The following is a 19,642-nucleotide window of genomic DNA, read 5'->3' as shown; positions in this document are numbered from 1 at the left end:
ATTACCTCAGTAGTTGAAAAAAAAGGAAAAAGAATGTTGATAGTATTGTTGATGATGGCCCATCAGTGAAGACAAAGGTTTTGGACTTAGACGAACCTTCAATCCCAGCTCTGAAACATAGTGAGAAATGTGGCTTTGTACAAGCAACTTATGTAAAGCCTTATTTTTCCTTATTATATAAAATCTGGGAGCAGAGTTATTAGAATGATAAGCTAATATGCATAAATACTTAGCATAGTTCTTGGCTGAATTTAGTTTTTTTTTTATAATCAACTTTCAAGTCTATGATACTTGTGGTATTTGGACATTCCTAATATCAAAATTCAAAATTGGAAATGATTAAAAAATCTGAATGAAGCCTTCTAAGTGCTCACTTGAGATGCTAAAAAGTAGAAAGTTCCACAAGAAACTGCTTCATGCATTTTATTATTTGTGGTATTGGTAATTGAATTCCAGGCTTCCTGCATGTTGAGCAAATACTGTGTCACTGAGCTGTATTCCCACCCATCTTGAATCAAAATTCTTTTTTCTTGTTTGGGTTTTTGAGACAGGGTTTCTCTGTGTACCCCTGGGTGTTCTAGCTAGAACTCACTCTGTTAGACGAGGTTGGCCTTAAGTCAAGAGATCCACCTGCCTCTGCCTCCCAAGGGCTCCCAGGCTGAAATTATTATTATTTTTTTAAAAGATTTTATTTATTTATTATGTGTACAACATTCTGCTTCCATATGTATCTGCACATCAGAAGAGGGCACCAGATCTCATTACAGATGGTTGTGAGCCACCATGTGGTTGTTGGAAATTGAACTCAGGACTTCTGGAAGAGCAGTCGGTGCTCTTAACCTCTGAGCCATCTCTCCAGCCCCTGAAATTATTTTTTTTTAAAGATAATATATAATTACTTCCAGGCAGTGTCTAAGGTGTGTGTGTATGTGTTTAAGCTTGGATCCCATCCCAATGATACTTATTGTAAGTATTTTAAAAGAAATCTCAATTCTGATAACTAAGTACTTTGAGTTAGGAATACTCAATTCATGTCTTATTGAATTGATATTAAGTTAAAAATACATATGAAATAGTTTGATATAACATAATTTAAAAGTTTATTAAGAGTACCAGCACACTCCAAAGGTACACAGAGAAACCCTGACTCGAAAAACAAACAAACAAACAAACAAACAAAAGAGTACCAGCATAATAGTTTGAGAATTTGTTTTTTATAAAACTGGGAGTGACCCCACCCTGATTACTACTTAGATGTCAATATATTGTAAACTAAATGACCTAGAGTTTAAATATAACAGCATTTTATAAGTTAATAAAATCATGTTACGATATATTAGAAAGCAAAAGAACAATGTTTTTGGTAAGTTTTGTATAATGGCTACCAAGGAAGTGAAACTTGAACTGTTTTGTGGCATCTACACTGTGACGAGAATTACTGTTTACCCTATATGTTGTCATGTTTCAGAAAGCGACATCTTCCCCTGTGAAATCTGCTACACTGGTCCCCAGTGTTAAGAACTGTGAGGTACAAAATCCTGAACTACTTCCCAAAAATGTTAGTCCTCTGAAAACTGAGGCATTGAAGCCAAGGGAGAAACCAGCTTTACCCCAGGCACTTCAGTCCAAAGAGGAAGCAAGCAGGGAAGTTTGTCTGCAGCCCCAACCCAGAGACAAGGCTGTAACACCAGGTTACGTATGCTCATTTCAACACTTTATTTAATGTTCACTTATTGTTTTTCATCTTTGAGTCAAGGTCTTCCTATGTATCTCAGGCTGGTCTGGGACTTGCAGTAGCCCAGGCTGGTCTCCATATTGAGATCCCCATAGTCTCCAGAGTCTGGGATTAGTCTTCTATCATCATGCCTGGTTCCCAGCATTAAATTCTTCTTGTGAACTGTAGAGTCCTAGATGATATCTTTCTTCTCCAGCTGGGGCTGGAGTTGCTATGCATCAAGGATGACCTTGACACATTGGTATCTATCTTTACTTCCTATCTACTGAACTGAAAAAAGCTTTGTGTCCCCTAGGCCCAGCTTTCTTATTGGGCTTTGCTTGAAAGCATATTCATTAGTGAACACGAGCCGTTTGCTGGTTAAAGTATTTAATCTGTTATGTTGCAACAGTTTAAACAGGATGACCAGGCTACTTTTTTTTCCCCCTGTTTTGTTGATACAGTAAAACACATAGAATTAAACCTACATTTTAGGGAGATAGAGGAGAACCAGTCTTATGACTAAGTATGACTGCTTTCTAGTCTTTACTCTGACTGGAATAAGTCTAATGTTACCTTGGCTATGGGGGGGGTGGGGTGGGCATTGAGCTCCTAGGATCCACTTGTCTATGTCACACCCCCAACAATAGAGAAGAGCTAATGTGCATATAGAGTACTGTATTTCCATTATATTTGCATATGTGTATACTCTGTATACATAAATATTTTGTTTTTTGTTTTTCAAGACAGGGTTTCTCTGTGTAGCTTTGGAGCCTATCCTGGCACTCTCTCTGGAGACCAGGCTGGCCTCGAACTCACAGAGATCCGCCTGCCTCTGCCTCCCGAGTGCTGGGATTAAAGGTGTGTGCCAGCAACGCCTGGCCATAAATAAAGTTTTACATTTCTTTTTTCTTTCTTTCTTTCTTTTTTTTTTAAAAAGATTTTATTTATTTGTTATGTATATGACATTCTGCTTCCATGTATATCTGCACACCAGAAGAGGGCACCAGATCTCCTAACAGATAGTTGTGAGCCACCATGTGGTTGTGGGAATTGAACTCAGGACCTCTGGAAGAGCACTCAGTGCTCTTAACCTCTGAGCCATCTCTCCAGCCCCCAGTTTTACATTTCTTATAGTAGTAAGCTGATGTCCTTTAACATGCTACATTTATCTTGTGACATATCTTCTGGTGTGCTCCACATTATTATTGACTGAGAAACACAGGTCTGAAAAAGTTAGCATAAAATACATACATGGTGACAGAATTTACTGTGACCTGTGTTTAGCATACATCTGGGTATGTGGGAACGCCTATGTGCACATGTGGGAGTGTGAGGACATTGTCTGTCTTACTGTCTTGAGACAGGGTCTCCCATCAAACTGAAAACTTTATTTGACCAGGCTAGCTAGCCATTGATACCCAGGAGCCATATACCTCTACCTTCCAAACACATGCAGCCATGCCTGTCTTGTTTCATTTTCCCTCCTCACACGGATGCTGAGGGTTCAAATTCAGGCCTTCATGCTTGCAGGGCAAACTCTCTTACCCATTGAGCCATATCATCATCACCCACCACTTTTTTTTTTTTTTAAAGTGTATCTCCTTATTTATTTGACTCATGATCTTATGTGCCCCAGGCTTACTCTTTAGCTAAGGATGACTTTGGACTTTTGATCTTCTTACCTCCAGTTACCCAGTGTTGGGATTACAGATATGCACCACCATACGCAGTTTATGCAGTACTGGGGCTTAAACGTGGGGGTTTGGAGTCCTTTAAGCACATACTCTACAAACTGCCACATCCCCAGCCTGTGTCTAATTTCCTGAAAACACAAGTCTTTCCATAGAGTGTAGTTCATGTTATAAGTGGAGACAAGAGTAGGGCAAGCAGAAAGCCAGTCAATTTCTAGATGTGCTAAAATGAGAATTGGAAACAAGAGGTAGGGCTCAGTGGTAAAGCACTTGCCAGGCATTCACAGGTTCTGGGTTTAATCTATAGCACTCCTGCAGGCTGTAGGTGGGGTGAAGACAACAAAACCAGGAAAAAAGAAGTAATTACAATATCCTTTGGAATCAGACTGTTTTTGGTTTTTGTTTGTTTTTTGGTTCTTTGAGACAAGGTTTTTCTATGTAACAGTCCTGGCTGGCCTCAAACTCACACGCAGATCCATCTGCCTCTGCTTCCTGAGTACTGGGATTAAAGGCGTGCACCACCTCCGCCTGGCTTAGTTCTTTTAAAATAATAAAAAAAAATATTTTATTTTTAAAAGATTTATTTGTTTTCTGCTGTGTATGTTATTTTGCCTAAATCGTGTGCTTGATGCCCAACAAAGTAAATGGAGCGCTTCACGTCCCCAGGAACTGGAATTATGGATGGTTGTGAGCCACTATGTAGGTGTAATGAATTGAACCCAGCTCTTCTGTAAGAGCAACAAGTGCTCTTTACTGCTGAGCCATCTCTCCAACCCCACAGACTAGCTTCTCCTTTTTTTTCTTGTTTTCTAAAGACTTAAGACTTAGGCATGAAGCAATGTTTGTATTCATTTATTGGTAGATATATTCAGAATTACATTACCAGCACCTCAGATACTCAATTTAGATGTTTCTTTGTATTAAACTCTAGTTTTATATATACTTGAAGTGGTAATAAATGACACATAGTCCTCAAACTGTGGCTATATGTTGAATTCTGCTATTTGTTATTTCTTTTCCTTTTCAAATAAAGTTTACTATGATAGCCACATCTGTTTATATATCTTCCTGTGGCTCCTTTCATTCTTAAATGCAGAATTGAAGAGTCGTGAAAGACTCCATATGGCCACAAAACCCCTACTTACTGTCATGTCCCTCACAGGAAAGTGTTGCCAACCTCTGATAATTAACTCTACTTTAAATAATACAACCTTTTGGTAGAGGTAGAGATATATATAGGTGTGTGTGTGTACATATATATCCCATTTGGCCTACTACAAAAGTACTTTATGCTATTTCAAATAGCACTCTTTTAAGACTATTAGTTGCATAACTCTTATAAAAAGAAAGAAAGAATTTATGTGCATATTCAAAGGCCATGGCCTGCATGAATGTCAGAGGACAGCTATCTGGAGTTGCTTTCTACCATGTTATTTTGAGGGAGGGTCTCTTGTTATTTCTCTCCTATGCTGTTGAGTTTCCAGCCATTTCTCCTCCTCCCATTTGACCATAGAGTACTGAGTCTGAGAGTACGATATAAACCACTAAATCTAGCGGTTTTATTAGGGTTCTGGGGAATCAATGCAGGTTCTCAGGATTTTGTGGCAAGCACTTTAACGCTAAGCCAGTTTGCTGCTCCCCCCCTCTTTAATTAACTAAATCCTATATATTTTAGGACATAAGGGCTGAAGAGATAGCTCATCAGTTAAGAGGTTATGTACTTTTCTTTCAGAGGACCTGAGTTCTATTCTCAGCACCCATGTCAGGCAGCTCAAGACTGCCTATAACTCCAGCTCCAGGGGAATTGACATCTGGTCTATGTTGATACCTGTACTAATGGGCACCCACACACAGACACACATATGTACACATGATTTAAGATAATAAAGATAAAGTTTAGAGAATGTTTTTAATAGGATCTTTGAACAATTTTAATTTCTCCTTGTAAATGATTATTCCTAGAAGCAAAGCATTTGGTAACTAGTGGGTTTTAGAATTTTTCCCTTGGGAATGATAATTGTTAGTTATTTTGAATAGATTCCAAAACTGTGTTTTTATAGGAGGAAGAGGAATTAAGCCTTTTCTGGAACGCTTTGGAGAGCGCTGTCAAGAACACAGCAAAGAAAGTCCAGCTTTTAGAGCATCAACTAGAACCCCTAATATCACTCCAAATACAAAGGCCATCCAGGAAAGATTATTCAAGCAAAACACATGTTCATCTACTACCCATTTAGCACAACAGCTCAAACAGGTAAGGTTTTCTGCTTTTAGTACTTAACTACATGACCTCAGCATGGAACCTAAGATAAATATAAGACTTTAAAAAAAAAAAAAGAAGATGTATTTAAGTGTGAAGATGTTTTGCCTGCGCGCACGCATGTGTGTGTGTGTGTGTGTGTGTGTGTGTGTGTGTGTGTGTGTACACCACATGCATGCAGTGACAGCACAGGCTAGAAGGGGGCAGAAGATCCCCTAGAACTAGAATTACAGATGGTTGCAAGCCTCCTTTGGATTCTTGGAACTGAACCTGGGTCCTCTGCAAAAGCAGCAAGTGCTCTTACCTACTGAGCCATCTTTCCAGGCCAAATAATGAGTCTCTTTGACTGAACTAAAGTTAATCCTTTTGAGGACATGTTCTAGTTACAAGACATATCTCATTTTGTAGCCTAGGCTGCCTTGGAACTCACTAAGCAGCCCAGGCTAGCACTATGTTCTCAGCAGTCCTTCCATCTCAGCTTCCCATGTGCTAGGAATACAGGTTTGATCACTAACCCTGGCCTTGATCAACAGCACTTTGCTTCTCTGTACCTCTTGCTGCAAAATGGACAACAAACTAATATATCACATTCGACATGTGTTGTGAATCTTTATATTTATAACTGAATACAAGAAAAGTTTTTGTTTGTTTTGGGGAGACAGGGTTTTTTTGTTTTGTTTTGTTTTGTTTTTGTTTTGTTTTTTGTAGCCCTGGCTGTCCTGGAACTCGCTCTGTAGACCAGGTTGGCCTTGAATTCATAGACATCTACCTGTTTCTGCCTCCTGAGTGCTGGTATTATAGATGTGCGCCACTACCACTTGGCAAGAAAAGGTATTTTTTTTATCTTTCTTTTGCCTAAGGCCTTATAGATTTCAAGCTGATCTCAATCTAGCTCTGTAGCTGAAGATGATTTTAAACAGCCCCTACGCCTCCACCTCCCAAGTGCTGGGATTACAGTTGGACGCTACCATATTTAGTTTTTAAGAAATGTTTACTGGTATTTGGATATTCTTAAATGCTGTTGATTCTTGTGTAAAAAATACTGCCTTATTTAATGGATTTAGGAACGTGAAAAAGAGCTAGCATGTCTTCGTGGTCGATTTGACAAGGGCAATTTATGGAGTGCAGAAAAGGATGAAAAGCCAAGAAGCAAACAGCTAGAAGCCCACCAGGTAATGTGAATAAGAAATGTCACTGATGTGCTAAAGTAGTAGTAGTTTTTAATTTTTTGGTTTTGAGAGGGTGGTTGGTCTCTCAATCTAGCCTAGACTGCTACAGACTCTTAAGTAACCCTCTTGTCTCAGCCTCTCAAGTTCAGGGATTATAGGTGTGAGTCACCATGCCCAGCTTTGTAAATAAATCTTAAACACCTTCCTTTCCATTCTCCAGTGCTGAAACATCATAACTCTTCTTTTCTTGTGTTATTTTCCATTTCCATCCCACTCTACAGCCTTGTCACTGATGACCTTCCAGTCAGTTCTTATCCACTTTCAGATTCTTAGTGCTCTACTTAGATGCTGGTATAAAGTACTTCTTAGAATCTACATTTCTCATTGGTGACTATTTAGCTTTTCTACTGTTCTAGTGTGCTTCTCTATTGTGATTAAGCCCTGACCAAAACAACCTGGAGAGGAAAGGGTTTATTTGGGTTTACACCTTTTAGTCCATTATGAAGGAAAGTCTGGGCAGAAATTGGAAGCAAGAACTAAAGCAGAGTACATGGAGGAAGACTACTTACTGGCTTGCTCTTCATGGCTTGCACAGCCTGCTTTTTTTATATAACCCAGGACCACCTGCCCAGGGATGGCACCATCCATTGTGGGGTAGACACTTTCACATCAGTTATTATCGAGAAAATGCCTCGCAGATTTGCCTGTCGGCCAGTCTTCCAAGGTGACCCTGACTTGTATCAAGTTGACTACCCAGCACACCCACATATGATGCTTTTAGTGTCTGCAACCCTTTCAGTGTCCATATGCCTCCTAATTGTTTCTTTATTCTAATTAGTCTTCAATAAGTCCCTCCTTACACAAACACAGTCACACTTGGATACATGTATCCAGTTAATATCTACTGCCTGTCGGCCAGTGTGATCATCACTACCATAGGTTTATTTCTTTTTCTTGTCCCCATTTTGTTTTCTCTTCCCTCTCCTTTTCTTTTCACGTTCTCCCATGCTTTTCATTGATCAATTTCAGACATTTAACTAGACTTCTTAGCAGCATTTGGTATTGCCAATGACTTTTCTGTTTGAAGACCAGTCACTTGGCTGCCACAGTGCCAGATTCTTACGGTTTTCTCCTGTGTCCCTGGAGACAAAAGTCTTTGGATTACTTTGTACTAAGTCATTCCTTGGAAGCTTGTGAGATGGCAGTTACTTATGCATGTGACCAAACTTATGAGCATGATATTAACAGAGAGTTCATAGGTTTTCTTCCCCAGAAATCCTTTTGTTTACCACAAAAGGAGTAGCCAAAAACATGGGTGAAAAATACATGGGAGTCATTTTAAAGTTCCGGGAGACAGACCTTTTTGAAAAGGAAGGAATGGTTTTGTCCACTGAGGGTTGAAATGAGCCTGCTGAGGTTTGTCTGTTTAGTGTCTGTGTATGCTCTGGTTTCGAGTGTGAAGTCTGCTGTGATGTGTCGAGTGAAGAAGGCAGGGATGAGGAGGGCCAGGGTGAAGAGAGCAGAGCCAATGTAGGCAGTGGCTAGAAGTTTTGTCTAAAGAGCAGGGAGAAAGGAGGTGGTGCCTGGAGGGCCTAAAAAAAGCAAAGTGTGTTTGAGTTGGGTTTGTTGTTGTTTTCTGTGACTTAAGAATGTTTTAGCATTGATGGAAAGGAGTTAGCTAATAAGAAGTTATGGTGAAGGAAAAGGAGCTAGCTGACAGTTGTAGGATGAAGAGAGCGAACCTTTTGTGAGAAAAGCAAGGTGGGAACTGCAGGCCCTGATGTCTACAGCCCTGCTGTCAGGATCTGAGTGTCTGTTAGTGGCTCACTTCAGAGGAGAGTGCTCACTTCTCTGCCTTGATTAGAACATGAAGGAAAAGGGGGTAACTCAGAATCAGAAAGGGATCAAGACAGTAGAGTTGAGATTCTGATGGCCACGTGTCAGTTGTGTTTCTGTTGCTGTGATAAAGCACCATGGCTGAAAGCAGCTTAAGGAAGACAGGGTTTGCTTTGACATAGGGTTCCAGAGGACAGAGTTGATAGTGGTGGGGAATCATGACACCAGCAGGGAGAGCGTGGGGCAGGAGCTGGCTATGCACAACAAGAAGCAGCACATCAGCAAGGTGAGGCTGTAACCATCAAAGCCTATTCCCAGTGACTTACTTCCTCCAGCACGGCTCCACATCCTAAAGGTTCTAAAACCTTCCCACATGGCACCTCCACCTGGGGAGCCATATGTTCAAATACATGAATCTGTGGGGAACATTGCTCATTCAAACTCTACAGGCTATAAGATCATACATGATACACGTGTCCTATAACCAGATTGCACAGATAAAGCCAGAGTCTAGGCGTTGATTTGAACATTTTGGTCAGTCCTTGGGTTAGGGTTTTCCCAAACAAAAGAGCTGGATGTTTGGTGAAATGAACATATTGAAGTCATTGGTGGGGAAATGGTTGCAGTGAAGAGTTCTACGGTCTCCCCTGGGTAAGAAAATAGATAGAATCAAGGAAGAAATATCAGATGGCCAGAGGTCTCCAAGAAGTAAGAATAAGAGAATGAGAGTTGGGGGGGATTGGAGGCACAGTTAGGATGGGGTGTATGGAGAAGCACAAACCAGTTTCAGAGGAGGCCAAGTTGGAGTAATAGTAAAGGGTTTTGGAGTTGATGTGTTCATGCAGCTGAGAGGCCAAGGTGTTGCTTGGATAGCCTTGGTGCCACCTTCACGATACAGGTCTTGAGCTAGAGAAGTACTTGGGAGTTCAGAGAAGACTTACTGATGCTAAGAAGCTCCAGTTATTGCTGGTGGGGCCTGTTGTTGTGGAGTTCACTGAATCCTGGTGGCCAAGTCTTGGAGTAAGAGCTTTAAAAGAGAATGAGACCCCAAAGAGGTGCTGTTATCATGTTGTCTCTGCTCAGGTGAGAAATCTGTTTTAGGTGTTTTAGGATTAGTTTCTATATTCGTAAGAGCTGGGTTTGTATTGAGGCTAAAAAGTGGAGGGTATTTGTTTACTGTGCAGTCCTCAGGTAAGACTAGTGGGGAGAAATATGGGGATAATAGTTCATTAATTAGAAGAGTGTCTGCATATTGAGTGTCTACAATGTGACAGGTCTCTGGTGGACACTTGTAAAATATCATTGAATCTTTGTAATAACAGTTCAAGTTAGTAATGTCATTTCTCTTTCCCAGCTGGTAAGCATGAACTATCAGGGCTTCTAAGCAGAACTCTGGCCCCACAGCCAAAGGAAGCAGCAAGGAGCAGTACTTTCTGTTGTCTTTTTTCAAAGCTTTGAGAAAAAGGACAGTTGTTTTCAGTTCTCATCACAGTCATTTACTCACTTAGCAAACATTTGAGATGCCAGGATATCATAGCACAGACATTTTTTTCTCAATGATTACTTTGAAACCCATTTTTCTGTTTTCTGCAGTGTACCTCAATTTTTCTTTCTCAAGCTTCTTGCTCACCTTTGAAATAGCCTGTATACAGCATTTAAGAGTTTACTCTATGTTTTTTTTATGTCAGAAGCTTCTCATTTGAGAGACAATCTAATCTGGAGCTAGATGAGGGGTGCCTTAGCTTCCCTGTGCCTGTTTTCTCATTGGCAAAACAGAAACAGTGGGTTCTAATCTGGAAGACTGGTGGGTCAGATGAGGCAAGGAAATGCTTAGTAAGTGACAGGCCACATCCTAGGCTGTGTGTGTGTTAGCTGCTGTTAGCTTACCCTGCTGGTTTCCAGTATCTCTATAATCATAAAGTGTGCTCTTTGGCTTTTGAGACAGTATCTTGCTGTATAACAAACACAGCATGCTCTAGAACTTACTGTATTGACCAGGCCAGCCTCAAACTTGCAGTGCCTTTTTTGCATCTGCCTCCAGAGTGCTGGATTATAGATGTGTGCCTCCATGTCTGGCCATCCCAAAGTGTGTCTCCACTGCAGGGCGAGAGCAGATTATTGAGAACACTACAAGTTAGCAGTGTGCTATTCAGTAACTATGCCTGTCCATCATAGAGTCTTTAAACATATAAAACAATGCATGTTTTTCCTTGTTTTCTTCCTTATTATTGGTTCTGTTTTATCCTTCTCATTTTGTTTTGTTTTTGAATTTTATGCTTTGAGTAAATGATAATTAAATAGAATCTTCATGTCAGAATTGTCTCAAAAGTGTATAGGAAAGGGCAGAGAAAAATGATGGGAAATTGTTTTGTGTTGCTTTCACTTTAGTTGGTTTGTGTAAAACTGAACTCTGATGAATTTCATTCTTTCTTATTCTTAGTCTTTTAAATATTTTATACAATGGGGGTCTTACACACTGAAAATTACTAACAGTGGCCTGGACCCTTTTAATAGAATTTCCTTTATTCTCAAAAAAATAGGATACTATTTAGTAACAGTTTTATTTCATTTAATAAAATAGTTAAGGATAATTTTGAGAAATAGAATTTACTCTTCCATTTGTTTTTTGTAGGAAATTAACTGTCAGAATACTCCCCTCAAGAAACGTCAAATTGTTTCAAACACCCCATCGATTTCTGAAACAGATAAAGTGGCTGAAAATCAAACTGCAGTGGAGATTTCTAGTGCAGAGCCTTCAGGTTAGTGTCACATGCTACTCAGCTGTAGCTGTATGCTGCTACAGATGGCTGGAAATGGCTCAAAGGACAGATGCTACTGTACTGTGTAACCCAGACTAGCCTAGAATTTTTAATCCTTCTGCCTCAGTGTACTAAGTGTTGGAATTATAGGTGTGAGTCATCACACACTTTCAAATTTTTATTTTCCTTTCTTGCTTCCCTTTCCTTTCCTTTCCTTTCCTTTCCTTTCTGTTACTTTCCTTTCCTTTTTCTTTCTTTCTCCCCTCCCCTCTCCTCTCCTCCCCTGCCCTCCCCTTCCCTTCTCTCCCCTGCCTTCCCCTCCCCTCCCCTCCTCTTCCTCCCTCCCTCCCTCCCTCCCTCCTCCCTCCCTCCCTCCCTTCCTTCCTTCCTTCCTTCCTTCCTTCCTTCCTTCCTTCCTTCCTTCCTTCCCATAGGGTCTCACACTGTAGCCCCTGTTGTCCCTGAACTCTGGCCTCAAACTCAGAGATTGGCCTGCCTCTGCCTCCTGAGTGCTGGAATTAAAGGTGTGAACCACCACAACTGGCAAATTTTTATTTTAATATCGTGTGATAAAAAGAATAACAAACTCTACTAGCTTTAGCTGGGCATGGTGGTCCATGTCTGTAATCCCAGTCCTCTATGGGCTAAGAGAGGCTGATTGTTGTAAGCCAAAAGTCTTACACATAGCAGAAAATACCATTGAATTGAACCGGGCTATGTAATAAGTCCTAGAAGGAAATTCGAATCTTTTCTTTGTTCTCTTTAAGAAATGTTTTGAACATTTAGGGGGTCCTTAAATTCTGTGTAAACTTGAGGATGCTTTTCTGCTCCTGGAAAAGCAGATGTTAATAGAGATCATATTGAGTGTACATATTATCTGGTCCTGCTGGTGTTTCACCAGATCTTTCCCTCTGTCTCTACTTCCTTTTAGCAGAATGTTGTTGTTGTTGTTAAGATAAAAATTGTTTTGACTTTTTAGTTGGGTTTACTCCTAAAATTTTTTTTTTTTTTTTTTTTTTGTTACTTTCTCACGAAGTCCGAGCTATATCCAGAATCTCCTTGAACTTCTGATCCTCCTGCCCCTACTTTCCCAGTGCTGGGGTCACAGGTGTGGGTGCACCATCACCCCTTTGTTTATGCAGTAGTGATGAGTGCTCAGCCTTCCTGGCTGCCAGGGAAATTAGCACTCTGGAATTATTTTCAGATTGTTGACTCCTGTGTAGATGTATGTTTGTATGTGTGTATTGTTGGTATCCTTCAGACAGTGTTATGCTCTGTAGCCCTTGCCATCCTTGAATATGCTGCAATTCTGCTATAGCCACATGAGGTTTAGGATTTCAGGTGTGAGCCACCACAATTAGGTGGTGATATTATCTCTGTTATTTAACTTTGCTGAATTTACTAAATTTATTCTAAATAGATCATGTGCTGCCTTAATTTTTTTGGTAGCATCTTCAGGGTGGTCACCATTAGATGATGCCATCTGTGAGCAGAAATAGTGATAATTCTGTTCTAATTTGGATGCCTTTGATCTCTTTTTATTAGTTGCTTTTGATAAGACTTTAAAACATATGATAAGTCTAGTAGGGAGAGTAGGCATGCTTTATGTTTCCAGTCTTAGAGGAACTCTCAGTCTTTGGTCAGTGAGTATGTTAGTGTTACCTAAGGCTTTTCGTCTGTTGTCTGAGGAAATTCCCTTCTGGACCTAGTTTTTGAGTGATTTTTGTTGACACGTTTTTTTGTTGTTCTTTTTAAGGTGAAAAACTGATTATGGAACAGTCTGAATAAAGAATAACTTGTACTATTGCTGTCCTTTTCCTCTTGGTGGAGAGGAAAACAGGAAGTTAAGAGGAAACGATGTAGCACATCTCCATTTATAGATTTGAATATTTAAAAGTACAGGCGAGGCTTGCTAATGAAGATTTATGACTCCATAATTTTACATTTTCAAGTTGTTTCTGGCACATGAGAGCACACACACACACACTAATTTGATTTTTTTCAAACTTTTTTAGGTTCCACTGAAAACAAAATGACAAAGTCCAGCCCTTTGAAAATAACATTGTTTTTAGAAGAAGAAAAGTCCTTAAAAGGCTCGTCAGACCCAAAGGCTGAACTGGAGACTGGTTGGTTATAGTCTTCATTTCTTGTTAGCTCTAGATCCACTATAAGAAATAATACAGTAATGTAAGGATAGTACTCTGTTTTTAAATGTCCTGTCACTTTACAATACCTTATTTTTTTTCAAGTTAAGATACACTATAGCTTCTACTGAGCTGTGGTACTGTTAATGGTTACTGTCAGGTTACTCTGAAAATTACTCTCAATGGTGTTAATATTTTCCTGTGCTGACTACTGTGTGAAAGGACAGCTCCTAACAATAGAGAGACTCATTTGAAGTGGTTTTTGAGATTTATTATTTTTTATTTTATTTTATTTTCCAGGACAGGGTTTCTCTGTGTAGCCCTGGCTGTCTATCCTAAAACTTGATCTGTAGACCAGGTTGGCCTCAAACTGACAGAGATCCTCCTGCCTTTGCTTCCTGAGTGCTGGGATTAAAGGCGTGCACCACCGTCACCTGTCAAGATTTATTATTTTTAAATTGTGTGTGTGTATCTTTGTGGGTGTGTGTTCACATGACTGTAGGTGCCTTCAGAGGCCCAAAGAAAGTGTTATATCCCCCTGGAGCAGGAACTACAGGTCGTTTTTGAGCTGCCTATTGTGAATGCTAAGAACTGAACTTGGGTCCTCTAGAAGAATAGTAACACCAAGCCATCTCTCCAGCCCTTGAGTACTTTTTGAAAGTCAAAGTCTTGTGTTCCTGCTTAATACTCTCACTTAAATCCAAAGCATTAAGTCTAGTTTTTTGTAAATCTAATCTTTATATCTTAGAGAATGTTTTGGAACTTTTTAAATGTTTTTAAATATGAGGGTCCAGCTTTATCTTGATTTTGTATGTATTGGAAGTTGTCCTCTCTGTTGTTAGGAAGTGATTTTTCTTAGGGTACCTCTCTGTTTATATTCGTCAGCATGGAAACTCAGCCTCCTCTGCCATGTTGGTTCTTAGATTCTCCCCACTGAAATGTTTTTCAGAAGTGGTACGTGAAATTGAGATGAGTGTGGATGATGATGACATCAATAGCTCCAAAGTCATCAATGACATCTTCAGTAATGTCCTAGAGGAAGGTGAACTGGATATGGAAAAGAGCCAAGAGGAGATGGAGCACGTGGGAGGGGAAAACATGGAGGATCAGGAAGATGCACTGAATCTCTCTTCTATGTCTTTACTTGCTCCATTGGCTCAGACAGTCGGTGTGGTAAGTCTAGAGATGAGAAAGGCTGCACATACACACTGAATAACACTGCATATCTCTTCCACTTTCGCTAAATGAATTTCACTCTCTAGATAGTGGGGTTGTGTAAATCTGATAGAATTCTCTTAGTAACGCTAGTAAACTATTCGTTTCCTATGACCTCAGTTAAATATTGCTATACTTTAACAAGCATGATATTTGGACTCAAATTCTGGTTGTAGTGTTTTGTAATTGTTGTGGCTTCTCTAGCACATGGTTCTCTCAACTGTTAAACACAATTAGCCATATATCTACATACTAGGGCTGATGTAATCTTTAAGTCATAATTATATTTAGACTGAAAATACAAGTAGCATTCAGAGGCCTAAGCTCTGGAGATGAGCTCAATTAGAAGTACTATCATTTAATATGTTTTCTTGATTTGTTTTTTTTTTTTTTTTAATTTTTATTATTTTGAGACGGGATCTCATGTAACCCAGGCTGGCCTTGTATTGTTAAGTTGGTGTAAGAAGAGTTGCAGTTTCAGACCATGAATTTTAAGTTTTTCTAACAAGCTCAATCAAGTACATCTGTATCAGTCAATATAGGAACTATTATAATTAGCACATTTTTGCCAAAGAGAAATAAGTATGTCAAGTCTGTGTTTTAGGATTCCATTAACTTTTGAAAAGCATTTTCTGGGCCCTATTGGTTGTAAAAGCATTTTCCTATAAAAAGTGTTGCTTGAGATGTTTGGATAAGTAGTAGTTGGCTGACTACAAGCCGGGCGAATGTGGTGCATGAGGTGTGTGCAGTGCCTGCAGAAGCCATAGAAGGAATTGGATCCTCTGGGACTGTATTTTAGAGATGGTTGTGTCTCACCATGTGTGTGCTGGGCATTGAACCCTGGTCCTCTAGAAAGTCAGCCATTGCTCTTAACTTCTGAGTCCTCTCTCCAGCCCCTAGTTCAGCTTTTGAAATTTGGTCCTGTGTCGTTTGGTCTAGCTTTGTGAAGTACGAACAGGGCCTTTTCTGTGGACCAGCACTGGAAGGAGGTACTGCAGCTTTCAGTGCATCTCATAGATTTGCTGATTTGTATGCTCTTTATTCATTTACTTTTTACAAGTTTAGTCTGTTATGTTACTTTTATTATAAATCAGTAGATGTGTTAGATATGTACCCTAATAGAAAAAAGAATTACATACCAATGTTGTACATCCATAATATCTGGTGTGTAAATCCTGGGTGTTGTGACACATTCTGTAACCTCAGGTATCAGAAGTTTGTGGCAAGAATATTTAAGAGTTGGAGACTAGCCTGGACTACATAATGAAGACCACGTCTCCTAAATAAAAACAGAAAATATAAAAACAATGGTGAAAGTCTTAATATCTCATTTACTTGTTTACTTTTCTGTAGAATGTAATTTCTTCACCCAAATTGGAATTGAGAGACACTAGCCCAAGTGCTGCAAGTTCCACACCAGGAAAATTCCAGAGAACCCGTGTTCCTCGAGCTGAGTCTGGTGACAGCATTAGTTCTGAGGATCGTGATCTTCTCTATAGGTAAGTTGTTGGGAAGGCTTCTTCTCTGCACTCTGCTGGCTTAGGTTGACATGAGGAGTGCTACAGCTCAGCTCTTGTTTACAGAGCTGTGTACGATTGGGATGACTGTTTGTGACCTGGGGATTGAACTCAGGACCTCAGGTGTGCCAGGCAGGAAGTCTGCTACTGGTGGGCAGTCCAAGCCTGCAATAACTTCTATCAGTTTTCCTTTCACCAAATGATGCTGATGCTTAAGTGTGAGATTGGGTTTCTGTTGACATGTTTGATAAAGACTACTGTTTAGTGGATTTCTAACAGTGACTCTTTTCCTGAAGCATTGATGCATATAGGTCTCAAAGATTCAAAGAGACAGAGCGCCCTTCCATAAAGCAAGTGATTGTTCGAAAAGAAGATGTTGCTTCAAAATTGGGTGAAAAGAATAATGTCTTTTCTTGCCAAGTTAATATCAAACAAAAAATGCAGGTATGCTCTGGCATGGGAAGGGAATTTGGCCTTTCTTGAACTAGTTTGTAAGCTTGTGGCCTACTAATCTCAACTCCAAGTGACTGGAATGAGATCTAACACATGGAAGCTAAGTTACTCCTGAATTCAGTTTAACTTCAGGAACATGCTCTTCTTAGAAAACTGGAAGCTGTGATGACATCATTTGGGACTATGTAGCTCTGTAGTATAGTGAAGCCCAGCACGGCTGAGGCCCTGGGTTTAATCCCCAGCCCCTCTTTGCTCCCAAAAGCATAATTATAACTATTAGTTGGATATGGTAAAGTGTGAAACTTACTGTGGTATTCAAGGGGTTTTATGCTAAAGAAAACATTTTTGTTTGTTTGGTGGCTTTCTAAAAGTGTGCTGGGAATCTGGACCCAAGTCCCCATGCTTGTACCACAGACACTTTGTCATCTGCCCCCTTTTCCCAGCCCCTTATTGAATGACAATATGGAGCTCGAGCCAACACAACAGCAATTTTTGAAACCAAATATGCATATTTGGTTGGTCTCAAACTCAGAGATCTGCCTGTTTCAGCCTCCTGAGTGTTGAGATTAAAGGACTGTTACTGGTCTTTTGTTGTTGTTTTTGTTACTGGTCTTTTTGTTTGGTTGTTTTTGTTCTGTTTTGTTTTGTGTGGTTTTTCAAGACATGATTTTTCTATGTACTTCTGGCTGTCCTAGAACTCTCTGGCAACCAGGCTGACCTTGAATCTCAGACTCAGAGAGACTCACCTGCCTGTGCCTCCTGTGTGCTGGTATTAAAGACATGTGCCACCATGCCCACTTTACTGTTAATGTTTTATAGGAGCAGAAAACTGCATCTATAAAAAAAGTTCATTCATAGCATACAGTGATCTTCACAGCCAGTAGAGTTATGAGCTGCAGGAGGAAAAGGCAGTTTGGTTCATCAGGACTCAGTAGCCCGTGTTGGTTCTAACTTCTGGAGTCTGACCCTGAGTGGGTTTCTTTAGGCATATGTAAGCACAGCGCAGTTTGCTGAGAACTATGCTGGTGATGGTTAGCTCAATCCTGCATACTCGACAGATCATGCATAAATCTTGAGGATAAGTAAGCTAAATGTAGATGAGATGAGACTACATCAAAACTATTTGTAAAGTCCGTAAAGATAGGTTCTATAGAGTGACTGGGAAAAACAGATTTACTATGAGGGTCTGGGGAGGGCCCAATGCTGGAAAAGTTTCTAGCCACAATAGATAGCACAGAGGTCCCCAGGCTAGAAAGAGGTTCTGCTCCAGCCTTCTGGGCAGATAAAGAGGTTTTTCATCCCTTCCCTTGGAGGGATAACCCTGTGTGCTTAACATTCCAGGTTCCCCTAGTGAATATCTGAGCACAAAGGCCCCCATGCCTCCTCCAATACAGTAGTGTCAGTTGTAGGTTGTATTTATTGGTGTTACATGTGTGGCATACAAGCTCTTTTCAGAAGCTCGGCCGCAGTGAAGCTGTGCATGGATAGGTGCTACCAGAACCATCTGGGATTCATCGCATAATTTGACTTTGAATTAGTGTTTGTTGTTTGTATTCAGAACCTTTTACTGTTGTTAACTTTGTGTGTGTGTGTGTGTGATGCTCATAGTTTAAAGAATATGTAATCTAAAAACCTGCACGGTAAAACTAACATTTGGACTTTACATTCTAAAAACTTCGGAAATTATGCAGTCAGGTTAATTAGAATTAAAGTTTAAATAAAATGGTAATGGTGATTAATTGATTGATTGATTCCTCCTATGGTTTCACTAGGAGCTCAACAATGACATAAATCTGCAGCAGACAGTGATCTATCAGGCCAGCCAGGCCCTGAACTGTTGTGTTGATGAAGAACATGGAAAAGGGTCTCTGGAGGAAGCTGAAGCAGAAAGACTTCTTCTGATTGCAAGTATGTGTAATGCACCTGGATACAGTATCCTACGTGAACATATATGTGCACATTCCTGTCTGTCTCCATCTGAGGTGCAAGTGGAGCCTGTGGAGCTGGGAAAGTATTATATCATAAGAAACCTGATTAAAAGCTGAAGCATTGTAAGGAGTTGATAACAGACTACCAGATGACATTTTACCCAAACCCTTCATCAAAGAGACAGTAACTGATTTTGTCTGTGTTCTTTTCTTCAGTTGCCATTTCAGTGTGCTTTCATGATCTGTCACATTCAGGAGCAGTTACAGTTTTAATATTTGGAATATTTGCTTGTGTATTTTTAAATAGCTGAGAAGAGAGCACTTCTGATTGATGAACTGAATAAGCTGAAGAATGAAGGGCCTCAGAGGAAGAATAAGGCTGCTGTCATATCTCAGAGTGAATTTGTTCCATCCAAAGGGTCAGTCACTTTGTCAGAGATTTGCTTGCCTCTGAAAGCAGATTTTGTCTGCAGCACCGCTCAGAAACCAGGTATGAGATTGGGTCACATGGAAAACTGTCAAGTCCACCTGGACTGATTTTTTTGAGAAAGATGAGGAAGCTATTAGTCTATTAGTAAAGCATGCATTACGATGCAGAACTTATGTCTGATGTCTTCGTTCCTCATATTGTATAGACAGTTCCTCATAATTGAATAATTAGGGGAAATTTACATAATAAGGTTATTTATATAGTAGGGTTACCAACCCATGCAATTATGTACATCACTTTATCTCCAAGTAAGTCTAAACATTTTATAACAGGAAACATTTTCCTAGGTTATCTTGCCAGGGTAAACCTTTTGTCTTTCATTAATTAGTTTTGCTATGTGCCAGATCTTTTAAAAGAATTTATTTTACTTTATTCTTGTTAAAATCCACCCCATTTTAGACATTCCTTCTGGAAATTTTGAATTATTGGTTGTATGAGTGATAATTACTCAATGAATATACTTCTG

At 39.9% G+C, this 19,642-nt stretch overlaps 1 protein-coding gene across 4 annotated transcripts in view; it reads left to right on the top strand.

The window, feature by feature from the left end:
• Positions 1-19,642, top strand: part of Anln (anillin actin binding protein) — a 55,399-nt gene that overhangs the window by 12,975 nt on the left and 22,782 nt on the right. For 2 of the 4 annotated variants that reach the window (XM_027411667.2, XM_027411669.2), the window contains exons 5-14: positions 1,469-1,691; positions 5,469-5,659; positions 6,730-6,837; positions 11,303-11,429; positions 13,445-13,555; positions 14,523-14,746; positions 16,142-16,287; positions 16,602-16,749; positions 18,531-18,666; positions 18,994-19,176. In XM_027411667.2, the coding sequence (XP_027267468.1) occupies positions 1,469-1,691; positions 5,469-5,659; positions 6,730-6,837; positions 11,303-11,429; positions 13,445-13,555; positions 14,523-14,746; positions 16,142-16,287; positions 16,602-16,749; positions 18,531-18,666; positions 18,994-19,176 (1,597 nt within the window). The remainder of the gene's footprint in view (positions 1-1,468; positions 1,692-5,468; positions 5,660-6,729; positions 6,838-11,302; positions 11,430-13,444; positions 13,556-14,522; positions 14,747-16,141; positions 16,288-16,601; positions 16,750-18,530; positions 18,667-18,993; positions 19,177-19,642) is intronic. The other 2 variants (XM_027411670.2, XM_027411671.2) reach the window with 1 other exon arrangement.

This window comes from Cricetulus griseus, chromosome 4, assembly GCF_003668045.3.
Source record: "Cricetulus griseus strain 17A/GY chromosome 4, alternate assembly CriGri-PICRH-1.0, whole genome shotgun sequence".
In the NCBI taxonomy this organism is placed as follows: domain Eukaryota; kingdom Metazoa; phylum Chordata; class Mammalia; order Rodentia; family Cricetidae; genus Cricetulus; species Cricetulus griseus.
Note: the sequence above shows the minus strand (reverse complement) of the source record. Positions and strands in the feature narration are given on the sequence as shown.